General features: G+C 44.6%; 2 protein-coding genes and 1 long non-coding RNA gene across 8 annotated transcripts in view; 1 reads left to right on the top strand and 2 right to left on the bottom strand.

The window, feature by feature from the left end:
• Positions 1–14,131, top strand: part of NSD1 (nuclear receptor binding SET domain protein 1) — a 145,767-nt gene extending 131,636 nt beyond the window's left edge. For all 4 annotated transcript variants that reach the window (XM_035015095.1, XM_035015082.1, XM_035015088.1 and 1 more), the window contains 6 exons: positions 2,610–2,879; positions 4,430–4,546; positions 5,609–5,750; positions 8,103–8,209; positions 10,218–10,422; positions 12,215–14,131. In XM_035015095.1, coding sequence (XP_034870986.1) covers positions 2,610–2,879; positions 4,430–4,546; positions 5,609–5,750; positions 8,103–8,209; positions 10,218–10,422; positions 12,215–13,845 — 2,472 coding nt within the window. In that variant the 3' untranslated portion in view covers positions 13,846–14,131. The remainder of the gene's footprint in view (positions 1–2,609; positions 2,880–4,429; positions 4,547–5,608; positions 5,751–8,102; positions 8,210–10,217; positions 10,423–12,214) is intronic.
• On the bottom strand, positions 10,428–13,232 carry LOC118017277. Its single transcript, XR_004681116.1, has 3 exons — positions 13,144–13,232; positions 10,664–10,797; positions 10,428–10,553 (listed from the first exon to the last, which is right to left on the bottom strand). It is a non-coding gene; the product is annotated as an uncharacterized LOC118017277 (long non-coding RNA).
• Positions 14,132–17,055: 2,924 nt separating the features above from the next.
• Positions 17,056–22,106, bottom strand: RAB24 (RAB24, member RAS oncogene family). Of its 3 annotated transcripts, none has more exons than XM_035015102.1 (8): positions 21,615–22,106; positions 21,463–21,531; positions 21,173–21,251; positions 20,996–21,063; positions 20,820–20,919; positions 20,549–20,599; positions 20,347–20,409; positions 17,056–17,227 (listed from the first exon to the last, which is right to left on the bottom strand). In XM_035015102.1, the coding sequence occupies exons 1-8, from the start codon at positions 21,729–21,731 to the stop codon at positions 17,175–17,177; spliced, it is 600 nt and encodes a 199-aa protein (XP_034870993.1). In that variant the 5' UTR covers positions 21,732–22,106; the 3' UTR covers positions 17,056–17,174. The 3 variants fall into 3 exon arrangements, with proteins under 3 accessions (XP_034870993.1, XP_034870994.1, XP_034870992.1); XM_035015103.1 differs by lacking the exon at positions 17,056–17,227 and adding an exon at positions 19,864–20,259; XM_035015101.1 differs by lacking the exon at positions 17,056–17,227 and adding an exon at positions 19,864–20,227 and having other exon boundaries at positions 21,615–22,105.
• Positions 22,107–22,130: the final 24 nt, after the last annotated feature.

The raw sequence follows: 22,130 nt of genomic DNA on the forward strand, positions 1-22,130 counted from the left end.
AGTCAGTCCTTACCTTCTGTCCCCTTAGAGTTTGCTTTCCTCAGGGTTGTGACTTCCATTTACATGTGGTAGTAGTATTCCTCCATTAACGAAAAGTTTACAGGTTTGTTTTGTTTTTTAAGAATTTATTTATTATAGGGAGAGAGAGAGCACATAAGCAGGGGAAGCAACAGAAGCAGTCTTCCCGCTGAGCTGGGAGCCCGACAGGAGGCTTGATCCCAGGACACTGGGTTCATGACCTGAACCAAATACAGACCCTTAACCATCTGAGCCACCCAGGCATCCCAAGAAGTGTACAGCCTTTGCCAGTATTTTGAAGTATCTGGGAAGAGATCTGGCAGAGTTACATCCTTGTAAGGTGTTATCAAGAACTGGTTTGAGGACAGTTTATTTCTGTAAACAGATTGGAGATTTTATAATATTGTTAAAGAAGAGGCAAAAACTAAAATGTTAGAAATGGAACCTTTTGGGAATTTATTTTATATATTTATTTATTTTAAAAGATTGTATTTATTTATTTGACAGAGAGAGACACAGTGAGAGAGGGAACACAAGCAGGGGGAGTGGGAGAAGGAGAAGCAGGCTTCCCGTGGAGCAGGGAACCCGATGCGGGGCTCAATCCCAGGATCCTGGGATTATGACCTGTGCCGAAGGCAGACGCTTAACGACTGAGCCACCCAGGCGCCCCCCTTTTGGGAATTTAGAGGATGGAAATAACTGTTTTGTTAATCATAGTGATTTCATTTTATTTTATATATGTATATATATATATTTTTATAGTAAGCTCCACGCTGGGAGCCCAATGCAGGGCTCGAATTCACGACCCTAAGATCAAGAGCCGGAAGCTTAACTGACTGAGCCACCCAGGTGTCCCAATCATAGTGATTTTAGATTGAATGGATGTGATAATCTAGAATATTTGATGTGACAAATAATTAAAAGAACATTAAAAGAAAGAATAATCATAGTATCTACCATGTTTAAGAGGCTGACAGACTCTGTACTATACTTTTTACATACATTTCTTAATCTCAATAATCTTGCAAGTGAAGTGATTTATCAAAATCATAAAGTTCCTGAAAAGCCAATTTTTATGTATGGGATGGGTTTTTGAAGACTCACACTTTGGCTATTCCAAGTGAAATAATACCAGGTAGGGGACACTCATTCTTATAGTGCACAAATCCATCTGTGTTATAGAATGTCTATTTTTTTCTCAGCATTGTTGCTAGCATTTGGAAAATGCTCACGGCTTCAGTGTTACAGCAGCTGTTCGATCTCTGTTGTATTCACTATAGTTTTTAGTACTAGCACCACTACTAAATAAATACATGGGTGACATTGCTGTAGTCTATTAAAAAGATTTCAAACTATGATAATAAATATTAAAATTATTTCTTCATATACAGGAGGAATCCCAGTTACCCAAAGACATTTTCGTGCCAACCATTTACCACTTAAGAATTTTCTTTTAGGGGCGCCTGGGTGGCTCAGTCATTAAGCGTCTGCCTTCGGCTCAGGTCATGGTCCCAGGGTCCTGGGATCGAGCTCCACATCAGGCTCCCTGCTCGACGGAAAGCCTGCTTCTCCCTCTCCCACTCCCCCTGCTTGTGTTCCCTCTCTCGCTGTGTCTCTATCAAATAAATAAAAAATCTTAATAAAACAAAAATGTAGCAGCTAACGTGGCGCCACCATGTGGTAATAGCAAAAACCCAGTTTACACTAAACTTGGCCTACCAGCTTTGAAATTATGATTTTCATAAATTGATTTTTTAAAAATTTTTGTGGGATCCATAATGTGTATATTAAGTGAGGCTTTATGTCAGATTACCTTAATCTTTTTTTCTCCAGTTTTTTTATTGTAAAATATAGATAATGTAAAATTTTTTATTTTTATTTTTTATTTTTTTTTTAAAGATTTTATTTATTTATTTGAGAGAGAGAAAGAGAGAGAGAGCACATGAGAGGGGGGAGGGTCAGAGGGAGAAGCAGACTCCCCGCCAAGCAGGGAGCCCGATGCGGGACTCCATCCCGGGACTCCAGGATCATGACCTGAGCCGAAGGCAGTCGCTTAAGCAACTGAGCCACCCAGGCGCCCGATAATGTAAAATTTATTAATTTAATCATTTTTATACAGTTCAGTGATATTAAATGCATTCATAATGTTTGCAACCATTACCACCATCCATCTCTAGAACTCTTTACATCTGGTAAAACTGAAACTCTGTACCCATTAAACATTAACTCCCCATTCTCCCCTCCTCATTGCTTGACAACAACTACCATTCTACTTTTTCCTCTATGATTTTCACTACTCTAAGTACCTTATATACATACAATATTTGTTTTTTTGTCACTGGCTTATTTCACATAACATAATGTCTTCCAGGTTCATCCATATTGTAACATGTGTCAGGATTTCCTTTCTTTTTAAGCTGAATAATATTCCATTATTTGTACCACATTTAGCTATTGTGAATAATGCCCTAAGTTCAAAGTCATGTAAAATGTGGCATGCAACTTCAAAGAAAAGAAGTCTACCTTCTATAGGTCCTGAGTTGTCTTGTGTTGACTTGCCTGATGTTCTGTAGTATGTGTTTCTTTTGCAGGTGAACCGTCCTATTGGCAGGGTACAGATCTTCACTGCAGATTTGTCCGAAATTCCCCGTTGCAACTGTAAAGCTACTGATGATAACCCCTGTGGGATCGACTCTGAGTGCATCAATCGCATGCTGCTCTATGAGTGCCACCCCACAGTATGTCCTGCCGGAGGACGCTGCCAAAACCAGTGCTTCACTAAGCGCCAGTATCCAGAGGTTGAAATTTTCCGAACATTACAGAGGGGCTGGGGTCTCAGGACAAAAACAGATATTAAAAAGGTGAAGAAAATTTTTCATAATTTCCAGATTTTTTTTTCTTCTTTGCAATTGCTTAATATGAGTAATTATTCATGATGAATATGAGAAAATGATCATTAGAGGAAAGATAACATAGTGTAAGGATTAACCTTACTGTTGGGTCTTGCTGTGTCCTTCTAGAGTTTTTTTTTTTCCTTCTAGAGTTTAGATGCTTGAGAATAGTCTCCTTTACCTCTAAAGTCCTTAGTATTGCTCATGTTCATGGTGTGTGAGGATGAAAAAATGAAGGAAATTCATAGAGATACTATGGCCTTACTTGCTCTTTTGTGACAATTCTGGAACTTATAGTTAAGAGGAAGGGGATAATGAGTATGTGATACAGAGGTGTTAATCACCTAATAAAATAAAATCTGTTTTTACTAAGGGAAATTCGGTTTCGGTTCATGGAAAATGAAGAAGAGGATTAGGCCTTATCTAATAAAAGTGCAGTAACATCTTCAACTTCAAACTTAGGACCTGCAAGTTTCTTTTCTTTTTTAATTTTATTATGTTATGTTAGTCACCATACATTACATCATTGGTTTTTGGTGTAGTGTTCCATGATTCATTGTTTGGGTATACGTGCCCTCCTTAATACCACTGGGCTAACCCATCCCCCCCCAAAAAAACCCTCAGTTTGTTTCTCAGAGCCCATAGTCTCTCATGGACCTGCAAGTTTCTAATAGAGAATATTATATAGTCTTTGTGTAGAATAAATCTTACTTGACATTTTAATAAAATAAACCTTACTCTAGTTATTCTTTCTAAAGAATTTTATTGAAGTTTGTTTCTAGAAAAGGAAGTGAATATTGGCTGGTCTGTTTAGTTATTTGCTAAGTAGCTATTATGTATCTACTGTGTGCCAGGCATTGTCATAAAGTTTACATTCTAAGGGGGCGAGACATTGATCAAGTAGTCACCCAGTGTGGAAGCACAATGGGTTCTGGAGGCATATGGTAAATGGTAAAGGGCCTGAAGCTAGCTTTGACTCTGGGAATATTTTAAGTTGAGAATTGAAATATAAGTAGTTGTTGGCTTAGGCTTAGGTGAGTGTTAAAGCATTGCTGGCAAATTGGACAGCATGAGGGAAAGCCAGTATGACTGTAGCGGAGTGAGTCAGGAGGACAGTATTATAAAATGTGGAAGGGCGGGCAGCAGGCAGGGCATATTCCAAGGAAAAGGAACATAGTTTATGGAAATTGACTTTCAGGTTTTGGGGCAGTTCAAGGGATCAACTATATGACCATTTTAATGGAGCCATATTTTACCTACTTCCATGTTGGTTGATCTTTAATGTCCATTGTATCCCAGTCTTTCTCCTGGTGACAGTGATAGGTGTGGGGAGGTGTTTTTCATTGTCAAATAGTTGAAGCATCATATTTATGTTTCTTGAATAAACCTTTGTTAAATTGATTAGGTACATGTACATGAACTGCTTTGGAGATTGTTATTTTCATTAATTTTTTTAAAAATAAGGTGTACCTGGGAACACAGTTGTGCTTTTTGCCATTAAGAACTATTTCTTGTTGTAGGGTGAATTTGTGAATGAGTATGTGGGTGAGTTAATAGATGAAGAAGAGTGCAGAGCTCGAATCCGTTATGCCCAAGAACATGATATCACTAATTTCTATATGCTTACTCTAGACAAAGTAAGTGTTATTTCCATTGTTATAAGATTGTGAAATTGATATTGTCCCAGCCATAGTGTTTGTAGGCATGTAATTCATTGCCCAAAACAGCGTCTTTCCCTTATATTTGTAGGGTTTGCTTTGTCGAGGTTCTGGAGTAGCTAAATTTGCTCATTTCTGGCTACACATCCCTTGCCAGAGTCAACAGAGCTACTGTTTGCATTCTTTTTGAACTGTCCTATACAAGTTGGGTATTATGTCTTTTAGTATTTTTCCTATAAGATTAAAACCTGAAGCCAGCCAAGTAAATAATCATTCTTTCATCCTTTTATTTTACAGATTGAGAAACTGATTTGTTAATATTTAGTTCATTGACAAGGTCATATAAATTGTAGAACTCAGCCTCTGAACCCGTCATCTTTCCAATCATAGGAATTTGCTGATGAGTTTCATTTCTTTGGTGCCTAGAATTATATTTGGGACTCATTCCTAATTCCAGCATCCTAATGTATTTATTTTCTGTGCATTTGACATTCTTCGTTGTACCTAAATATTAAGGTCTGCTAGCAATCCCCGACCCCCTTCAATTGACTATTATAACAGAATTCTTTCCTGGTGTGAAACTTCATGAACATTTATTAAGTTGAACCCTTTGGTTTGTGAGATCGTCACCTTCAGATATTCAGATCTTCATTTGGGATGGGGTCTCAACATCAGTATTAAAAACTCCTTAGCTGATTTCTAATGGGTAGCTCCAGGGTTCAGGACCACCAAATTGAGACGGTGGGGCAAGCTGCCGCTTCTAGGGCTGTGGTCCTCAAACTTCAGCATATATCAGAATTACCTAGTAGGCTTGTTATAACATGGATTGCTGGGCCCCACCTCAGAGTTTCTGCTTTTAGTATATCTGAAGTGCAGCTCAAGAATTCGTATTTCCAACAAATAATAGATATGGTGCTAGTGATGGATTAGTGACTACACTTTGAGAACCACTCCTGGGAGAGTCAAATTATACAAATAGGAACTCTAGCTTGTTAGAATATATAGGAAGTATCTAATGAGCATCATCTCTTGGAATTCTAGGACCGGATCATTGATGCTGGTCCTAAAGGAAACTATGCTCGGTTCATGAATCATTGCTGCCAGCCCAACTGTGAGACACAGAAATGGTCTGTGAATGGAGATACTCGTGTTGGCCTTTTTGCCCTGAGTGACATTAAAGCAGGTAAGAATCAGTTAAGGATTCTGGAGCTAAGAAAGGAATTTCAGGTTTTATCATCTAAACATCCCATATGTCCTATAATCCAAAATGAGGTCTGCAAACTCTTGGGAATACAGAAAAGACTTTCCAGGTGGTACTTGGCGTGGAATATTTTTGGTGGTGATGGTGGTATGGCAAAATATACATAACATAAAGTTTATCATTTAACCATTTTTTAATTGTACAGTTTTGTGGCAGTAGGTCCATTCACCTTGTTCAGCTGACACCTCCATCCATCTCTTTAACCCTTTCATCTTCCCCAAGTGAAGCTCTGTATCCATTAAATGCTAATTCCCCATTTTCTCTCCCCTCAGCCCCTGGCACCACTGCCAGACACTATTCCAAGCATATTATCATATTTAATCCTTGTAAAAATGTTGTGAAGTATGTGGTATTATATACCTGTGTTACTTGGATTCTTGGGTCTGGCACCTCTAACCACCCTGGGGTCGTGTCCTGTGTATTAATTACTCAAATGTTATCCAGGCTCATAACGTCAGTCCTTCTATCTCTCCTGGCTGCTTTCAGTACATTTGTACTTGTAACTTAAGTCTTTGTCCATGGTGATAGATTCCTCTACCATTTCTAGCCACAAATTTTTCTTCTCTCTTTTCCCATATTCACTTAGCTCAAGCAGCATGGTATGGGAATTCACAGACCTTGTTCTTGTTCTCACTTGACTTCCAGTCTGCATGGGTGGAATGAGAGGAACGAGACAGAAAGCTCAGTGCTATGCAGAGTTCCTATGGAGCTGCAGCCTTGACAGATGGAATCAGAACTTTTCAGCTTGCTCTCTTTACTCATTGAGCTTCATGTATTCTTCAATACCTGTTATACTTTCTACCACATGTGTCATACTCCTTGTTTATCTTTTCTCCAATGCCCTTTCATCCCCATAAGTGCAGACCTCAAGGATTGTTGTATATTGGGCTCTTTTCTAGAATGGTATAAGTCTTTCCTTTATGCACACCAATACCTTCTTATTTATCCCTTGTGCGGTTGTGTTTACATAGTGGATGGTGAGTAAGCAGTAGGTTATGTCAGTATCCTGCTATCTTATATTTGTGTATATGGTTGAGTTGTATTATAAGCACATTAAATTAATGAAAATTCAGTTATGTACTCATAAATTGTTTAATAAGAAAGGAATAAAGTGAGTAGAATTATCTATCATTCAGTGCAGTATTTCGCCATAAATGTGAGAGGGGAGACAGAACAGAACCCTCCTCTTACCTTGGTCAGTCTTGGTTCCTGCAAGTTCCTTGCAGTGTGAACTTCTCACCAGGACATGAGTGATTCTAGTTTTTGTACCATTTGGACCCCTAAATGTAAGGTAGCTGATTTATAATTTGCTTAGCTGAATAAACAAATAATGATCTATATTAATCCAATATTAGATGAAAAACTATATATATCAGTTAATCTCAATGATGGAAGATAGGTCAGTCTGCAATGGGAAATCTTCTAAGATTTGGTCATTTTGACCAAATGATTATCACTGTACACGTTAATGGTGAACCATTACCCCGACCCAGAGTTAATCTCTTTTTATACATATATAAAATTCTTGTGTTTGTTAGGCCCTCCCTAATGTGCTTTAAATTTGAATGGTTATGTGTTTTATTTCCTCTCTTAGTTTTGATAAGATGCACTTTTGACAGAAAGGGGACAATTTGTACTTTAAATCTGTACATCTCTTTTTAAAGTTTACAAATTACTGCTGTGTGCATTATGTCCTATTCTCTAAATATGCTTGTGCGGTTGTTGTTTCTCCATTTAACAAATGTACTCAGGGCTCAAATCACCCAGCTAGACTGTGGTAACAGGGATATAAAGCCAGGGCCCAAGTCTATGGTATAGAGTTCTCTAGTATTACTCTGTATTGAGATGTCTCTCCCTTAAGTTCTGCTAGATTTGGCACAGATCAACAGGTTTTCTTCATACTTGCATTCCCAGTGCCTAGCACATCAGTGTATACAGGTGAGTTGTTGTTTGTTTTGGTAATGAATTAATATATTTTGAATCTGATTAGGAAACACAAAACAACTTGGGATAATTAACATCTCTACAGTAAAGGTTATTTTAAATATTACTTGTTAATCTGTATAAGTTTTTCTGTTACTAAGTTGTATTTGCTGATTAATATTATAGGATTCGAATTTATTAGTATTTCATTAATATAGTGGGATTAGAGTTAATAAATCCCTTCTATCCTCTGAAAAATCTGTTCTCTTGCAAGTCCATATCCTTTGTGATTAATACAGAATAATATAATTAAAACCATAGATATTAATATTTTCATGGTCTTTTATGCAGGCACTGAACTTACCTTCAACTACAACCTAGAATGTCTTGGGAATGGAAAGACTGTTTGCAAATGTGGAGCCCCAAACTGCAGTGGCTTTTTGGGTGTAAGGCCAAAGGTACCTTCCAAATGTTTCCATCGGGAATAATGGTGTGGTCCTCCCTCCCTAACCAGTGGCATAGCTGACTTCTTAAGATGTCTCTTTGGAATAATGACATTGGATAGTTGTTGGTAGGGCTACTGGCACTTAACTAAGCATTCTGATGGTCAGTTTGGTTATTCAAGAGCAGATCTGTGGGTGTTGTTGAATTTCTTTTGAGCAGTCTGACTTCTAATTGGTGATACCTTTCTAGCTAAAAAAGCTGTAAGATAGGAATCCATAAAGTAGGTTACTTCCTATGTCTTTATTGGTCTCAGCTCATCTCACTCACATTTCCTAATAAGCTTCTTAGATTCTTGGTATCTGTGTCTCCCTCTCTTCCTCTCTTTGTCTTTTTAAAGATCTCAAAGAATCCAATATTGAATTTAAGATTCTAAATGTAGTATAACACTTGTAGATAAACATAGGACCCTTAATCTTATCTTAAAGTATAAGCATTGTTGTGTCTTACTCTCTGGGTTTTTGTGTGCATTTTAACTGGCTTATAATTCTGTAAAGAATTACTTACAAGTCTGTATCCTGCATTTCTTAAATATTATAAAATCTTTTTCCTTACTGTCACATAGTCTTTTTAACCATCGTCTCTAAGTGACTTAATTTTTTTATATAATGGATGGACCATAATAGATGAACATGCATCCAGATTTTTCTATCCTAAGTTACAGCACACTAAAAATTGCAGTTTAATTTTGATGAAAAATACACAGTGATTCCAATTGGGTATTTCCCATTATGCTTTTTTGATTTGGAAGTCAATCTTAAGAACTGAAAAATGCAAATTAGCACAGAAACGAGTAACTAAAGGGGGAGTGACCTTTTAAATTTTTTTTCTTAAAGATTTTATTTATTTGACAGAGAGGGAGAGAGCATAAGCAGGGAGAGTGGCAGGCAGGGGGAGAGGGGAGAAGCAGGCTCCCCACAGAGCAGGGAGCCCGACGTGGGGCTCGATCCCAGGACCCCGGGTTGTGACCTGAGCCAAAGGCAGTTGCTTAACCGACTGAGCCACTCAAGCGCCCCAGGAGTAATCATTTTGAGCAAAAACACACGGAGATGATGAACACCCCCAATTATTCTTTTATTAAATAAGGAAAATTATGTTTATATTTTATTGAGTTTTTTTTTCTTTAGTCAGTTGGTTAAATGGTCTTGTTCCTTAAGGTGTCCAGTTTATTTATTACCTATAAATCAAAATAGTAACTGAGTTTAACCTAAGTTTAATGGTGTTACATTCACTAGGGATGTCAGTTTTTGCATCCTTAACATCTGTGTAGTATTTCACACATGAATCAGTGAAAGAGAAATTTGAGGGCAGAATTTTAGAATTGGGAGATCACTGAGGGATAGTAATAGATCAGATTGATCCTGGATGTTTCTAGTCCAAGATAAATGTGATGAAACGCATGGGGTTTGGTAAGTGTGGGCTGCAGGGATCATGGAGGAGACCTGCTGGCTGCACCAGGATCTGTCTTGGGGAGTGGTGGATATGAACCTAATTTGATATAGATGAAGGGCACATAGCTTATTGAGGGCAAGGACCATGAATTAGTTTTCTGTGCCTTCCTAGCATGTGACTCTTAAGGTGTCCAGTGAAGGTTTATTGAATAAAGAATTGTGTGTGCACACACAAACATACACACCTAGACAAACACAAAAATAAAACGTAATGAAAGGGTAACGTTACCTTTAACACTAGCCTTGTGTGTTAACAAAAATAAGTTCATTTTTCTTTTATTTCATTCAGGTGGCAGGAGTAGTTGATAGAAAAGTTAGAATTAATGCAACCATTTATTGGGTACCTATGATGTGTGAGGTGCCTTTCCTGCATTTTCTCTTATCTTTACAATAGTCTATGAGGACTGTCTCTTCCCAGAGGAGAGACTGAGGCTCAGAAAGGATAGTTAATCTGGTCAAGATCACACAACTAATATATCGACAGAATGCTTACTGCTCAATATCTGACCTCTAGAATCAACCCATTGCCACAGAAGAAAAGTCAAAGAAATTCAAGAAGAAGCAACAGGGGAAGCGCAGGACCCAGGGTGAAATCACAAAGGAGAGAGAGGATGAATGTTTCAGCTGTGGGGATGCTGGCCAGCTCGTCTCCTGTAAGAAGCCAGGCTGCCCAAAAGTTTACCATGCTGACTGTCTAAATCTAACCAAGCGACCAGCAGGTTGGTGTCAAAATCCATGTAGAGTGCTCTTTGTTCTCTGCCAGAATTGTCAGAGCCCTTGGTCTTCCCATGCATAATGTTGAAGGGGGTATGGTTCATGTTCTCATTCTGGAAATAAAGGCTTTGGAATCCTAGGTTATAGAGAAGGGAACAGAAACTCATTATATGTCAAGCACTTTATTTACATTTATGTTATGTTATTTTATCCTCCCAGCAACCCATAAAGATGAGACCTTTTCACCTTCCCATGATGCAGATGAGGAAACTGAGAGTCCAGTTTGGTGAGATGACTTGTCACAATAGAGCATGTAGATGGAGGAGTTGGATTGAAAGCCAGGTTTTCTGACTTCAAGGCCACTAAATCATGTTTCCTTTCTAAAGAAAGAGAGGTTGAGATAGCATGGAGTTTGGGGTTATTCCGGTCAGTGAGGTGTGGACTAGATACCCTGGACTAGACACCCTTTGAGCTCCCTTCACCCACTCCCTTATGAAGGAGAGGCAGCTCCCATCTACTGACACATGAGAGAGCTGCTTGGGCAGATAGAGTGTCAGGAATTTGTGGCTGGAGAAGCTGACTTTTTTTTTTAGATTTTATTTGAGAGAATGAGAGAGTGAGAGAGCACATGAGAGGGGGAGGGGCAAAAGGAGAAGCAGACTCCCCGCTGAGCAGGGAGCCCGATGTGGGACTCGATCTTGGGACTCCAGGATCATGACCTGAGCCGAAGGCAGTTGTTTAACCAACTGAGCCACCCAGCTGCCCAAGTTGCTAACTTTTGAGTGGTGATTTGGAGTTAGAAGAGTTTGGGAGGACTTGGATATGTGGTCTGTTTTGTTGACAGAGGCAAGAAAGCAGTAGGGAGCCACTTCAGCTGAGGAGATTAAACATCACCAGTAGCCTGCTCTCAGGAATTGCAGAGAGAAAACTTTGGGGTGGGAATGAGAGGAGTTTGTCCCTGAACTAGCTTTCCTTCGATGTATGATTGCCAGAGAAATAAAATTATAGAAACGGAGGTAGTGTGAGGGCAGGACCACAGCATGACTTGTCAGTGCCAGGAAGTGGAAAAGGAGAATTGTTTCAGAATCAATAGCTCAGGATTGTAGCTGGCACAGGCTGCATTGGAACTCATCTTGACTAGGAGCCAGGAGTCAGGACTAGCATAGTTTATTTGGAAACTATGAGCCAGGGTGAAAACACCATCCACGGCAGAGACTCTCAGGTGTCATGAAATGGGAGCAAATAGATGGTAGGTCAGGGTCTTTTCCACTGGTTCTATGTGGACTGTACAGGTAAAATTTGTGCTAGTTGCAAGATTTGAAACTGAGCAAAGGAAAATCCGCTCAGTTTTTCACATTTGTATATCTGCTCCCTGTTCCTAAATATAACCAAATAAGCAGAAGTTTAAATAGCCGAGATTATCCCTTTAGAGTTGCATATTGAAAGGCTATATTAGACAAATGGAGTTTGCAGAACTGTGGAAGTAGTATCTTCACATTCTATCTAAGGGGAGCTTTGGGTTTTTTCCCCCTTGCTAGAAATAGTCCTAGAAATAAGAAATTACTCCTGCCTGTATATTTAGTTGATACTCAGTTGCTACTTGTACTTGGCTTTTATTTTTATGTGTTGTACAGGAGACTCAGATTCTGGGGCAGGGGAGGTGTCAGGTGAGTGGCATGAGCTCTCTGCAGAAGGTGGCAGTTTGAAATCACTCTTTTGACCCAGGCTCAGGGCCATGACTCATTTCATGCACCTTGCTTGTTTTCCTAAGCGTTTGTTTCATATCTGTGTTTTTAGGGAAATGGGAGTGTCCTTGGCATCAGTGTGACATCTGTGGGAAGGAAGCAGCCTCCTTCTGTGAGATGTGTCCCAGCTCCTTTTGTAAGCAGCATCGGGAAGGGATGCTCTTCATCTCCAAATTGGATGGGCGTTTGTCTTGTACTGAGCATGACCCCTGTGGGCCCAATCCTCTGGAACCTGGGGAGATCCGTGAGTATGTGCCTCCCCCAGTACCGCTGCCTCCAGGCCCAGGCACTCACCTGGCAGAGCATTCATCAGGAGTGGCTGCTCAGGGGCCCAAACTGTTGGATAAGCTGCCTGCTGACACCAACCAGACACTGTCACTGTCCAAAAAAGCTCTGGCAGGGACTTGTCAGAGGCCACTGCTTCCTGAAAGACCTTCTGACAGAACTGACTCCAGGCCCCAGCCTGTAGATAGGGTCAGGGACCTTGCTGGGTCGGGGACCAAACCCCAGTCCTTGGTATCCAGCCAGAAGCCATTGGACAGGCCACCTGCAGTGGCAGGACCAAGACCCCAACTATCTGACAAACCCTCTTCAGTGACTGGCGTAAGCTCCTCACCCTCAGTCAGGTCCCAACCACTGGAAAGACCTCTGGGGACAGCTGACCCAAGGCTGGATAAATCCATAGGTGCTGCCAGCCCAAGGCCCCAGTCACTGGAGAAAACCCCAGTCCCTACTGGCCTGAGACTTCCACCGCCAGACAGACTGCTAGTCACCAGCGGTCCCAAGCCCCAGACTTCAGACAGGCCCCCAGACAAATCCCATGCTTCTTTGTCCCAGAGACTCCCACCTCCTGACAAAGTACTATCAGCTGTGGTCCAGACCCTGGTAGCTAAAGAAAAAGCACTGAGGCCCGTGGACCAGAATACTCAGTCAAAAAATAGAGCTGCTTTGGTGATGGATCTCATAGACCTAACTCCTCACCAGAAAGAACGGGCTGCTTCACCTCATGAGGTCACACCACAGGTTGATGAGAAGATGCCAGTGTTGGAGTCAAGCTCGTGGACTGCCAGCAAAGGTCTGGGGCAGATGCCGCGAGCTGTAGAGAGAGGCAGCGTGTCAGATCCTGTCCTTCCGCCACTGGGGAAAGCAGCAGTCCCTTCGGAGCACTCCTGGCAAGCAGTTAAATCACTCACCCAGGCCAGACTTCTCTCTCAGCCCCCTGCCAAGGCTTTTTTATATGAGCCAACAACTCAGGCCTCAGGAAGAGCACCTGCAGGGCTGGAGCAGACACCAGGGCTTCCCAGCCAAGCACCAGGCCTGGTGAAGCAGGTGAAGCAGATGGCCGGAGGCCAGCAACTACCTGGACTTGCTGCCAAGAGTGGGCAGTCCTTCAGGCCTCTTGGGAAGGCCCCATCCTCCCTCTGTACTGAAGAGAAGAAGTTGGCAACTGCAGAGCAGAGTCCCTGGGCCCTGGGAAAGGCCGCACCAGGGCCAGGACTCTGGCCCATGGTGGCTGGACAGACAATACCGCCATCTTGCTGGTCCTCTGGGAGCACACAGACATTGGCACAGACTTGCTGGTCTCTTGGAAGAGGGCAAGACCCTAAACCAGAGCAAAATACACTTCCAGCTCTTAACCAGGCTCCTTCCAGTCACAAATGTGCAGAGTCAGAACAGAAGTAATATGAGTAAATGTCACATGACCAGACCAGCTGCCCCCAGGGTTCTTGGGGAAGGGAAATCTTCTTTCTTTTCCCCTCTTAAAAAACAGACCCCACCACTTTTCCACTGTTACTCTTTCCTTATATCCCAACACTCAGAACTCTTGTGACATTAGCCAGTGGGGCATGTGGTTGTGTAAACCATGTATGGAAATCCAAGTGGGCCCCAGCCAAGGAGACAGACAGACTTGGGTCTTTTTCCTCCAACCTTTACACATGGTAACTTGAAATAAAAAGTCCACTCTGGAGTCAAGCATGGGATTCAATTCCACTGGTCAGGTTGGAAGGTAGAGGGGCTCTCGAAGTTATTTCTCTAGCCCTACAGAGCCCCACTGAGGGCACCTGATGAACACTTGGGAAGAACTGATACCAGTAGTGATTTCTTGAGCATTCACATGTGCTAGGCCAGGTGCTAGTCACTGACAGGAGATACAGAGATAAGACCTGATCCCTGTGAGCCTAACATGCCTGCCTGGGTTCTCAGGCTGTTTTCATGAACCTTTGACCAGGAAATAGCAGGAAGTTCTGAGGGGCCCTGGGGCTCCAGACTCATTTTGTAATGTCCTTTATGGCCCCAGAAGTGGTTGTGTTGAGTAAGTGTCCCCTGGTTGGGTGTGCATGTGTGCGTGTGATGCACACACGCTCATGTGGAGGTCTCTAGTGGGGGGGGGGGGGGGGGGGGGATTGCATCAAGGCCAAGTGGAGCCGTTGGCTGGGCAGCTGCTGCTGCTTCTGTCTGGGCTGTGCAGAGTCTGAAAATCTGTCCTTGGCAGAGCAGCTGGTTGTGGGGGCTGGGCTCTACAAGGACATAGCTTTACCGAAGTATAAGAAGGCAATTGGCAAGCTTACCTTTCTTTCCTACCGATTTTCGTCCTTTTACATCAGCCCACCCCATGCCCGCCCCTCAAACACTCAGGTGCTTTCAGATTTCAGAGTCGGGCAGTGGACTTAGGGAATCTCTGGCAAGCTCTGCGCTAGATCTACCACCAGCTCAGGGAGAGTGCCAGATTCTGATGGAAAATTCCTTCTCTCTTTTGATCCTTTGCCCTCTTACCTGAATGGAGGGAGTCCTCTCCTTCACTGGTGGATTCTACCACCCTATCCCTGAGAATTGCTGTGTTCTGTACTGAGAGCACCTGCCTGCTGACTTTGTTCAAAGGCAGGCTAGATCCCTTCCCCTGTGACTGGCAAGATGTGGTGTTTAGAGCAATGTCCAGTCTGAGAGATGATTCCTCATAACTGCTGATTATCTGTTACTGCTGCCCTGAGCTGGGGCCCAAGGGCTGGGAAATCTGTTGGTGCTACCCTGCCCTACCATTCACCCAGCTCACCAACTGCCAACAGGAAGTGCTGTTTGGCCAGTTCCTTCCCATTCACTCACCCCTCCTTTGTCCCTAGACCAATCGTGTTTACCTCTCTGCTTTGCCAACTTAGCCAGCAGCTTTAGCCAACAGGCCATCTCCTGGCCCAGATGTCTCCTGGCCATTCTGTTTCAGTTATGGCTTTTACACCCTCAACAAGATTCTGTATTTTGTCCCAGTTTCCTCCTCTTGAGTTCCTACTGAGGTTATCCACATCACTTCTAAGGAGGGAACAATAGTTATAGAAGCATTTGCGCTTTATATAAAGAGAAGAATTTGCTTTTATTTCCCAAAGTCTGTCTCGGGTTGAGACACTTGAACTCAGGCAGAGGTACGAGGCTGGGCAGGGCTGTCCTGAGTCTAGGGGCCTATCTCTGCATCCCACTTAGACCTCGAAATCTCTGTAAATTCCACCTACCTAGTTCTCCCCTTTTCATCCTATCTCTCTTCCCACATCATGAGAGAGGAAAAGTTCTTTGTTCAAAAGGAAGAAAAAACAAAGCATCTTATTTTCTTTTTTAAAAAATTTTAAACCATGGAAAAGATATTTTTAAAGAAATCCACCCAGAACATTAAAGTTCATTATATTAAGTATTTATCATGTGTGAGAATAATAAGTATATAACTGCAGCTAGTAGGTCCCTTTCCCTAATCTCTTAGGCTGTATGAGTAGGGTTTGCTTGGTGCCAGTCCTGTGCCCTTTTCTCTCCTGTCATCTGTAGTTGTGATCAGAAAAAGATATTCGCACTGCACTGTCAGAATCTCCTTTCACTTTGTTGTGTGTTAAATTACCGTAGCTCTTTGTTTCATGAAATAAACTGTGAATTTGGGGGGGGGGGGTGTGCAGGCTATGTAAAAAAATTTAAGTGGAGAAGTTTGATCCTGAAATAGCTTCTCTGAAGTAGGCTTTGGTAGGTAATTGACTTGACAGCCGCTCTAGATATGTCTCACAGGACAAGGAGTGAGGGAAAGGTGGGCCATGAGTGGCCACTTTGTGGTTTTGTTTTGGTTCTTTCCATTCTACACCATTTACTGGAAACGTCCTTCCAGACCTGCCTGGGAAAACAACTTTTGAGCTGTGCTTAGTTTGGGGGAGAGGGTGGGAGTGGGGGGGTGGTAGTTCTTTATCTAGATGGACATCCAGGCTTTTGTGAGGGTTACTGAAAGACTCTCAGGTAGAATGGAAAGTAGAAATTCAGCTGTCAGGCCCACTGATAGCAGCATCTGATACCAGATTGTTAACATCAAGAAAGCAGTCACCATATAATAAGCAGAGTTAGAAGGACTACTGGGAAATTGAAACTCTTGCATGAGGGACAGTGGGGAGACAGTGATCCTGCCAGTTCTTGGGGACTCTCCTGGAGCCTTGTACTGAGACCTTTTCTCCAGAGGGTATGAATTGGCAGTTAAAAGGAAAGCTTTTCTCTTAGAAACTCCTGATCTTTGTGCAGGATGGTATTTGACCAAGTGCCTGGAAATCAGGATCTCAAGAGAGAGTGCCCCTAAGCCAGTCCCCAGGAAACGTTTCCAAGGGGGAAGTTATAGCTTCCATAGGTAGCTAAAGAACCAATATCTCTCCTAGCCCTGTTCAGTCAGAAGAACTTGATGGAAACTGTTGAAATTTGAATTCAAAGCCTCATTTGCTTCTCCTGCTGAAGCAAACCCATTCTAATAGCAAAATAACTGTCATTGCTACAGAAGGATCCCAGTTTTTAAATGTCTGCTTGCCCCTGAAGTTACTGAGTTTGAGGTGATTTAAGTCACTGTGTTGATCCTCTAATTGAACAACTACCAAACCTGCATCTTTCGCATTGATGGAAATAATTATTTTATCTTCACATTCTCTACCCCACACTACAGTCAGGGCACGAAGTGCATCAGCGATCCTTTCCCAGGCTCAGCAGCATCTCACTGGAGCTGGACTCCCAGGTCACACCATGAGAACAGAATGGCAGGAAGGAAGTCTGGTCCTGGCAGATTCCCCTGTGGAAAGGAATCAGGAAAGCACTAAACGTGGATGGATTTTGCCCTCAGCTCCTATAAAGTGGGTTTTCTCCTAAGGCTTTTTCGGAGGATATTGTCATCCTCTTCCGGTTTTGTCAACCAGGAGGTCAGAGTGGCCCAATCTCCTCACCTGAGATCATGGCAAGAAAGGAGCTGACACAAGCCCCTTTCCCTGCTAAATAATGCTTGGGCTGCTTCATGTGTTAGACATTCCAGATCACTTAGAGCTAGGTAGCTGCTGCATGGGACTTTCGTTGGCTGTGGCCAGTTAGCTCTCAGCTGAGCTTCCTAGGGCCAGTGCAGCAGGGCCAGAGGTTGCTGTAGTACAAATTGAAATAAGAATAGATAATTGCTTTGAACACAAAAAATGTAATGATGGTGCTAATTTTCTGGTATAAATAAGCACTGCCAAGGGTTGAGGGACTGGTGACTTGAGAAACCCAGGTTCCTGTTTGGGAGGAAGAAATTTTGTGTAGAATGGTTTCTTTGAGGCTCAATTAGAGAAGGAGAAGGCAGAGCCTCAGTGAAGCCTGCACCCGACCCTGGAGTGGGTCAGCATAATCCTAGGTGGGAGAGATGCTATATCCAGACGAGGGTGGCCATTGAGTTTCTCAGGGCTGGTGTCACCGTGTCACCTGGTGTAGCTTCCGTCCACACTGCCTAGAACAGGTTGGTAGAGCGCTCCAGCTGTGGGGTTCTCCTTCTGCCCCTCTCTACCTCTTCCACTCTCATGGGAGCACCTCGATTGCTTATGAAGATTAAGGGTAATATTTCTTAAGGAAGTGGAAAGAGTTTATTTTAATTAGAAATCCACAGCCTGAGAAATGTTTCCTACCAGCATAAGCAAAATCATGTTAAACTCTTACATGGTCCTTTCTCTAGAGCTGCTTTCCCATGACTTTCAAACCATCAGGCTATTGAGGGGCTTCAGGTCTAACACCCTGGAAGTCAAGCAAAGCTTTGTGGACAGGAGATAAGCCCAGGGAGTAGGAGCAGAGATGAATGGTTGTGGTGCTTTAGACTTCCAGGGTAGGGGCAGAGAACAGGCGGTCTCCAGGTCCATGGTGGGTGCTGCCTGTGTGTGCGTGTAGAGGAGTGTGTTGAAGATGGGTGAGTGCAGCACACAGGAGCTCATGGAAGAGCAGCTTTCTAAGTCTTGGCAAAGAAACAAGCTGACAATAGAGATCTATATATTTTTAAGAAAGGGGCGGGGGGGGTTGTCAGCTGAGGTCCATCACTGGTCTTTTGCCCCCTCCTCCCCCCCATAGATTGTCAGCTGTAAGTGAAACTCTTAGTGAAAAAGAGGGGAGCCCTGTAGGAGTCCCCATAAACATGTACTGTAATTCTTTGTATATAGAAAAAAATTACTGTAAAGTAAAGTTTAACTTTACTCTTATGGCCCTTGCCCTGTGTGTTGTTTGTTGTCCGTGGGGAGATATAGCTTAACAGGAGGGAGGATGGGTTTGGGGTGAGAGCAGAAACCAGCCTCTGAGATAGTTCCCAGGTTGGGGACATGGTGGAGGTGAGCCCCTCCTCTAAGCATCTCCAGGAGTGGTGTGGGTTTCCTCCCAGCAGCCACCAGCTGCCAGAATGTCTTTCACTTCTTTTGGGAGTAGCTGGTGTCAGTTTCAGCCCCTATACAGGAAGCTTCCATTACCCATGAAGGAAGGGTATTTTGAGGAATTGGTTTTAAAAAAGGAAGTGGAACCAAAGCATTTTCTGACTGTGAGTCTGACCATTCTGGCCACGGTTTTAGTTCTTCAGAGATAGGTGCTAGGCACTGCAGAAGACCTGGCCCAGGCCTAAGGCAGGAAAAGCAGAGGCAAAGCAGCCAGGCCTCCAATACTGGAAAAGGGCTGCCATATGCTTTTTAGCTGAACAGGAAGTACCAGCCCTATCCACCCTAACACTTGATACTTCTAAGACCCAAAAATGTACTTTGGGGGGAGTCTTGGGAGTCTGTCTTTCCTTCTGACCTAGTCCTGAACTTCATGCCCTTCAGCAGAAAGCCCTCTAGGGAGTAGTGTGGGAAGACAAACATTCAGTCCTAGAGTTACTTTTTGCTCAGGATCTTCGCTGCCCTGAACTGGGAGTGGTCACCTGATTTTACAGATGGGAAACTGAGGCCAAGTTTAGGTCCCTTTTCTGTTGATAACTGAATTGGATCCCAATCTGGATCTATAAGACCTTTCTGTCTTGCAGAACTTACAATTTTTCTTCCATTAAGCCACCTTGTAGTAGGTTGCTGGGAAACTTAGGATCTGAGCCACAGACATGACTCATGGACCTAGATGTGACAGAAATTGTGGTAGAACCAGCCAGTCTGAGGTAGGAGTGCTTCACCCTTTGATCTCTGGACATCACTTAAGTGCCTGCCTTGCGTGAGCTTCGCATTGCCCCAGCCCCTCACCTATCTATCTTTGTCCCCCCTAAAGAACAGGAAAAGCCCTTTTGTTTCTACATTATCTCAGATGCAACCCTGGAGTGAAGTTCTTTGGCTTCCAAAAGAGTAAGAGCTGGGAGGAGCCTTAATATAGGAAGTGAGGCCAGGTGGTAGCCCCAGAAAGAACTAGGTGTCTTGGCACCTAATCCACACAGCAGGGAGAGGGGCTGAGTGTGATTCACAGTGCATTGATTTTATTTACAAATCAAAAGCCACTTAAATAATCTGCAGACACAAGTGCTGTCCAGGGCAGGAGCCTGGGGTCCAAATAAGCCTTTACCCTCCTCATGCCCGTCAGTCAGCCCAATGCTGCCTTCGTTCCATGGGCCAGCACAGGCAGGTGCCACCTCTGCTGCCCTGGGGACTGGGGGTAGCTCAGACGTCCGGCCACTCAAGCCCAGACAGGAGCTAGGTCTAGCCCTTCTGGGGGGGATTCCTTTAATTCCCCTAGGCCAGGTGAGTGGTGGTGACTCAGTGATGACAACAGCTGTAGAAGTAGGGGTTTGCCTTCTGGCCCAGGTCCACGCCCTTGTCCTCTGTCAAAGAGAGGTGGCAGCTCAGCACCATTCTGTTTGGGAATCAGGTAACTCGTGAAGGGGGCCAGATGCTGTGGGCCTAGAGGAAGTCTCCAGAGAGGCTGGGGAAGCACACACACCTGTCATCACCTGGAAGGCAGCCACACTGACGTAGTCCTCTGCCACTTTCTGGAAGAGCTCGTCTGGCAAGAAAAAGGACAAGTCAGTGAGGGCTCAAAGCCAGTAACCCTGGAATCACCCAGTAACCCAGCCCTCTAGGCTCTTCTCTGCCTCCTCTGGCACCCCTGCCTGTTCTGCTGTGAGGCCCCCGACAGCACTCACCCACACTCTGGCCTGTCTTGCTGGATGTTTCAAAGAGCTGAGCTTTGATATCTGTAAAGAGAAGTGACTAAAGCCTCCTGCCTGAGAATCGGGGTGGATACAAAGGGGAAGGCTAGCAGTTCAGGGAATCTAATGGACCCCACACCTTCAGGGAGGCCAGAAGACCTTCCCAAGGGATCCTGCCATGGCAGCTAAGGTGGTCCCTATTTTCTCTGCTCCACCCAAAAAGCCACCTCCTTCCCCCACCCCCAGGGAGCTGAGCAACAGCTACTGTCTGCATAGTCCTGGACGTCGTGGAAGTCCACACGGCGGCGGCGCCTGTCCTCCTCCAGCAGGTCACTCTTGGTGCCACACAGGTAGATCTGACAGCCCTGGGGCAAAAGACAAGGTCAGAGTCACTCCCATGGACCACCAGCCCCTGGTCGTCTGGTGAGGTCTGGCACTTACCTCCTCTAGGTTGCGCAGTTCCTTCACCCAGAACTTCGCTCGCTCAAAACTGCTGCTGTCCGTCAGGTCTTGACACGGGACACGCAGAAAACACAACCATGGATCAGGGGCTGTTCTCTAAGGCCAGCCTGACACCCACCCCCTCTTGTTTGAGGAACGGGCCAGAACCCCTCTTACCATAGCAGACGATGGCAGCCTTGGCGCCCCGATAATAGATTCGGCTCATGGCCTCGTAGCGCTCAGAGCCTGCTGTATCCTGAAGGGCGGGAGGCGGCTCAGCCCTGAGTTACCGAGCTACTCCCCAAGATTGCAAACTAATACCACGTCCTCCAGACCCCTAGTTTTAAACTGGGGTCTAAAATAGAAAAATGGCCTCTACGAGACCCCAAGTCAGCCAGTAATAGGCAGGAGAACCTAAGCCTCATCATGAATGGGTTTTCTCAGGACTGCTTGCCCAGGGGACTTACCCAAATACCTAAAGTCACCGTCCGGTCTCCAACGGACATCACCTTGGCCACGAAGGCGGCCCCGATGGTCTGCAATCGGGGGGAAGTGATCAGGGCCGCGGGTGCGAGCCAGCTCCCTCCCACCCGTACCGGGCCCCGCGCGGCGCACTCACATTCTGATAGGGCCCCACCAGGAAGCGGTCGTGCACGTATCGTTCCACCAGGCTCGTCTTGCCCACGTACTCCTTGCCCAGCATCACCACCTTGACGTCCACGCGCTGCCCGCTCATGCTCCCGGGGCCGCCTCACCCGCGTCAGGGTCCTGAGCGGGGGCGGGAGGCAAACCCGGATCTCCGCTCGGGCAGGCAGCGCCCAAGCCTCAGCTCCCGACCCCAAAGGGCCAACCTACGACTGGAGACGCCGCGTCGGCTGGAGCTCCGGCAGCGTCCGCGTCTGCCCCGCTCCTCGGCCCCAGGCGCTGCTGCTCCTTTGAATAGCCCAGGACTCAGGGCGGCCTGGGAGCGCGCGCGGCAGCGCCCTCAACGGCGCCGCATGCCGCCGCCCAGCTCGCTCGCAGGCCTTAGGCGTCGCTCCGCCACGGACTCCCCACGGAACCTAGGGGCCCCTTCAACCTGGGTCCGACCCGCAGCGCCGCGACTCCCGCGGGGGAGGGGGGGGCGGTGTAAAGG

The sequence above is a fragment of the Mirounga leonina genome, unplaced genomic scaffold (assembly GCF_011800145.1).
Source record: "Mirounga leonina isolate KUSES-001 unplaced genomic scaffold, KU_Mleo_1.0 Mir_104, whole genome shotgun sequence".
In the NCBI taxonomy this organism is placed as follows: Eukaryota; Metazoa; Chordata; class Mammalia; order Carnivora; family Phocidae; genus Mirounga; species Mirounga leonina.

Excerpts from the sequence above, each read along its gene's own strand:
- RAB24 (XM_035015101.1), bottom strand. The coding sequence starts at position 21,731 with ATGAGCGGGCAGCGCGTGGACGTCAAGGTGGTGATGCTGGGCAAGGAG. Across the intron at positions 21,064-21,172 it reads GGCTGCCATCGTCTGCTATG|ACCTGACGGACAGCAGCAGT; the intron begins GTAAGAGGGGTT and ends TCCCGTGTCAAG. Across the intron at positions 20,410-20,548 it reads CAAGACAGGCCAGAGTGTGG|ACGAGCTCTTCCAGAAAGTG; the intron begins GTGAGTGCTGTC and ends TTTTCTTGCCAG.